Source organism: Doryrhamphus excisus, chromosome 4 (assembly GCF_030265055.1).
Source record: "Doryrhamphus excisus isolate RoL2022-K1 chromosome 4, RoL_Dexc_1.0, whole genome shotgun sequence".
Lineage (NCBI taxonomy): Eukaryota > Metazoa > Chordata > Actinopteri > Syngnathiformes > Syngnathidae > Doryrhamphus > Doryrhamphus excisus.
Window position 1 is genome coordinate 16,115,238 of NC_080469.1, and position 4,192 is coordinate 16,119,429.

General features: G+C 40.6%; 1 protein-coding gene across 1 annotated transcript in view; it reads left to right on the top strand.

Moving 5' to 3' along the window:
• Positions 1 to 767, top strand: part of commd10 (COMM domain containing 10) — a 48,272-nt gene extending 47,505 nt beyond the window's left edge. The window contains exons 6-7 of the mRNA XM_058070281.1: positions 29 to 88; positions 172 to 767. Of these exons, the coding sequence (XP_057926264.1) occupies positions 29 to 88; positions 172 to 210 (99 nt within the window). The 3' untranslated portion in view covers positions 211 to 767. The remainder of the gene's footprint in view (positions 1 to 28; positions 89 to 171) is intronic.
• Positions 768 to 4,192: the final 3,425 nt, after the last annotated feature.

Sequence of the window (4,192 nt, forward strand, 5' to 3'; positions counted from 1 at the left end):
TTTACTCTCTCTCTTTCTACTCCTCAAGGTCCAGGAAAACGTCTTTGTGGAGTTTAACCACCAGGAGCTGCTTGAGTTCTACAACAAGGTCAGTTTATATTTCTGTATATGTGTGTGTGTGTGTGTGTATGTGTCAGCTTCCTCTTACTCAAACTTCCTCTTTTTTTGCAGCTTGAAATTGTCCAAGGCCAATTGGATTCCCTGACTTGAGCTTTGTGGAATACACACTGCACTAACACACACTCTGGTTGTGTTTGACTGATATTTGTAAGAAAAACAAGCCCTTTTGAAAGCAACACGTATTTTCTTCTTAACTGAAAGACGGTCTGATTTTGGAGGAATGTAACATTAGAGGTTTTGTCAATAAAACAATTCTTAAATAAGTGTTGTCTCTCTGTTGTATTTATTGTTTGTGTAGTCATTTGTCTTCTATGAAAGAATGAATCAAAGGAAATCAATATCAAAACATAATATGAAATACAAACAAGGCACTTTTGCAACTAAGAGAGTGGATGTCCAGCCTCGACTTCTGGCAAAACAAATGGACGATCAGGAAGTCCTTGTCTGTGTCCTACATCTACCCATACTTGTGTGTGTAAGTAAAGCAAATCTTTTATTTCAACCTTTTCTAAGTCGGTGCCGATAAGAACTGAGCAGTATATCTTTGTAGAGGCAGAATTTATCACTGAACTCTTCATTCTTCTATCTTTTTTTTGGATGCCACAGCCAGAGCACTCTGGTCAAGTTAACGGAAATATTGAGCCAAATAGGAAGTCAAATGTTCACTTTCTTTCCTTTTTAGGAGTCAAGATCGGTTGGCATAATAGCTAATTTGCCCGTTACTGTTAACTACTGGGCTGAAGTGTAGAGCACAAGCAACAAAAAATATTCATTAATAAAAAAATAAAATTGACAAATTAACTAAATTTACAAAAATATAGTCATATTTAGTGTGTTTTTAAAGGGGACCTTGAGTTGTGGACTCCTATAGAGCAGCTACACATAATAACCCGCATAGAAAACTTGGTCACACGCCCTAAGTGCTTCCTAACCATATAAGGAAGTCTGCCCTCTATGACATCACAAAGGGTCAGTTTGACCACGCCTTTTGAAACAGAGCATTTTGAGCCATCCCAAACTTCTTTTAGAGTTCACTTCCAAATGCGTAAACCTCATTATCTGAAACCTTGGTATTGTTTAACACAAGAATACAACATTCTAAATACATTTATAGGTCAGAAAAGTGCAAAAAGCAGAATAAGTCCCCTTTAAAAAATCCTGTTAATCAAATTTTTTGTCTCTTAACTACTGTTTTTGTATGCGAGTTGCCTCTTTATAAAATGTACGTGTTGGGCTTCTTGAGCTTAAGTTGTTGGGGACCGAAAACAATGGCCTGTCACACCTTGAAGTGGACATTGAATGACAGTCATTGTGTTTGTTTGTATGTTCTCCCTGTGCATGCGTGGGTTTTCTCCGGGTACTCCGGTTTCCTCCCACATTCCAAAAACATGCTCGGTTAATTGGGGACTCCGAATTGTCCATAGGTATGAATGTGAGTGTGAATGGTTGTTTGTCTATATGTGCCCTGTGATTGGCTGGCGACCAGTAGGCCGGGCTGGGGTAGGCTCCAGCATACTCCTGCGACCCTAGTGAGGATAAGTGGCTTAGGCGACTCTAAGGTCTTATGTTCTTGTGTCCCAATATTTTTTGTCACACCATACTGGATATGTTTTTTGTGTTCCTGTGAAATGGATACCAACGAGGAAGCCACGTGACTGTGGCCTCCAATTTTTGACAGAGCAGAATTGGGTAAAACTGGTTGCCTTCTTCAATTTGAAGTCCCTCCCTCCCCCCCTTACCTTCAAAAGGCCCAGCTTGTTGAGCACTGCTTGAAGGCGGTCATCGGCACGTATTTCCATTTCAAAGTTAGCCACATGGCTCATGTGGCTACTGAGTGAGCACAATTTGGCTCTCTGTGTGGAAGCTTGAGTTTGGTTGATTCCGTTGAAAGAAATTGATTTTGGAGTCTGAAATTTAGCTGTATTAAGTACTGCTGCTGCTGTGTCGGCTTTGGAGCTTTTTTAAATTGCTAGAGAGACTGCAGTGTTGCACTGTGGTGTCCACAAATGGAAGCCATGATGCCGGCCGCAGCAATAGGCACACCTGTACATTCTAATGCAGTTTTAGCAATGATTTTCTGTCATGCTGGGAAACATGCTAGGGAACATTTTTTGTGTGTGTGTGTGTGCCACTACAAAAGAAAATAATAATCCTCCTCGTACATTGAAATATTATTAAGATTTAATTATCTGTATGAACCACCTTGAGTCTGCGCTTTTTTTTTAAAACTTGACTACTGCACTGAAGGAGAAGCTCTCCAATCTCGTTGTACATCTTGTATAATGATAATAAAGGCCATTCCAACAAAACATTATTATTATCTCTTCAAAGGCTTTGGTTTGTATGACAGCTGATTGGATTGTGCAGGTGTACCTAATGAAGTGCCCAGTGAGCTTTTGGAGAACGTAATTTGGAGTCTCCAACTGGAAAATGCCAACCGCAAACATAGCGTGAGAGCGCTGTAATGCCATTACTTTTATTACTGACTTTATTATTTGCATGGTCACATATTCTTGCACTCACATTTCTTTCCAGCAGCCACATCACATACTATTCTGGTTTTATTTTCTAACACACATAAAAATAAGATGAAATGACAACTCAGCTTTTATTCTTTGTGTTTTTTTTTATCTCAAACCAAGACTTTTGACACATGTCCTTGAATCATGGTACTTGTGGTCATGTGTTTTGCTACAAGGACAAAATAAAACGTTAAATTAGAGTCTTCCCTGTGTGTTTATGTGACATTTACTGACGTCAGTAGAGTTGCATTTGACCCCCCCCCCCCCACCCCCCTCCGATATCTGCTCGTCCCAGCCATGAGCGCCACCACTTGACCCTGCAGCTTCCACTTCCTGCACAGATTTAAAGCTTCCTCTGGATATTAAAACTTATCTCCAGTGAGTTTACTTTAAGTTCAGACTGTCCTGAAATTTAAATGTCCTCCTACTCTCTCCGGTACTTTGCTCTGTCCACCACATATGTGACTGGGTGAGTCCTAAAACGCAGTTAAGCAAAAGGTTGATAGTAATTCTTCATGACATTCTGCTTCCTACTGCAGATTGGTCACGGTGATAAAGTAATGGCACTAGCAGAGTGACCTTTGAACATCAGGAAGGCTCATTCAATGACATTGTTAGCCATATAAATAGCCATTGCAACATGACATAAACGTCATGTTACTACATAATCTGGTAGTAGTAGTATCTGTCTGCACCACATATTAATAAACAGTAAGCAACAGACATACTTAAAACTATGGAAAAAACTATTTCTGTAAGAAATTATGGAAATAGAAATGATCTGTTCCACGTTCAAACTGTTGTCATCATAAAATCTTTACCTGTAATTAGTAACATTGTTAACTGCCATACAAGTGGCAAGTACATTAATACCTTAAAACAGTGCTTCCCAACTAGTGGGGTGGTTCCTAACAGGGGGAGGGGTGAGGCATGGGGCATTTAGGGGTGTCACACATGAGATGGGGTCTTTAGATGAAATTTGAACATTACATTGAAGAAAAGTACTGCACAATGAAAAATATACTCCAATCTACTAATTTAATTTGGACTATTTTACACTCTTCTGTGTACTTCTGTGTGTATGCTAGTGGCCCCGCCTCCACCCACAGAGACAAAGAGGGCTGTATGACTGACAAAAGGGCTCACTTTGTTCATGCCGTTGTTCTATGGAACCCTTCCTGCCCGTTTGGAGGCAGGAGATGAGGAAAACAGACACACATGTATACATATTGAGGCCGGCAAAATTATCAAGTTCATTTTCATTTATTGTGTGATTAATTAATCACGGAGAGTTTTCTTCATTCATTCATTTTCTACCGCTTTTCCTCACAAGGGTTGCGGGGGTGCTGGAGCCTATCCCAGCTGTCTTCGGGCGAGAGGCGGGGTACACCCTGGACTGGTCGCCAGCCAATCACAGGGCACATATAGACAAACAACCATTCACACTCACATTCATACCTATGGACAATTTGGAGTGGCCAATTAACCTAGCATGTTTTTGGAATGTGGGAGGAAACCGGAGTACCCGGAGAAAACCAACGCATGCACGG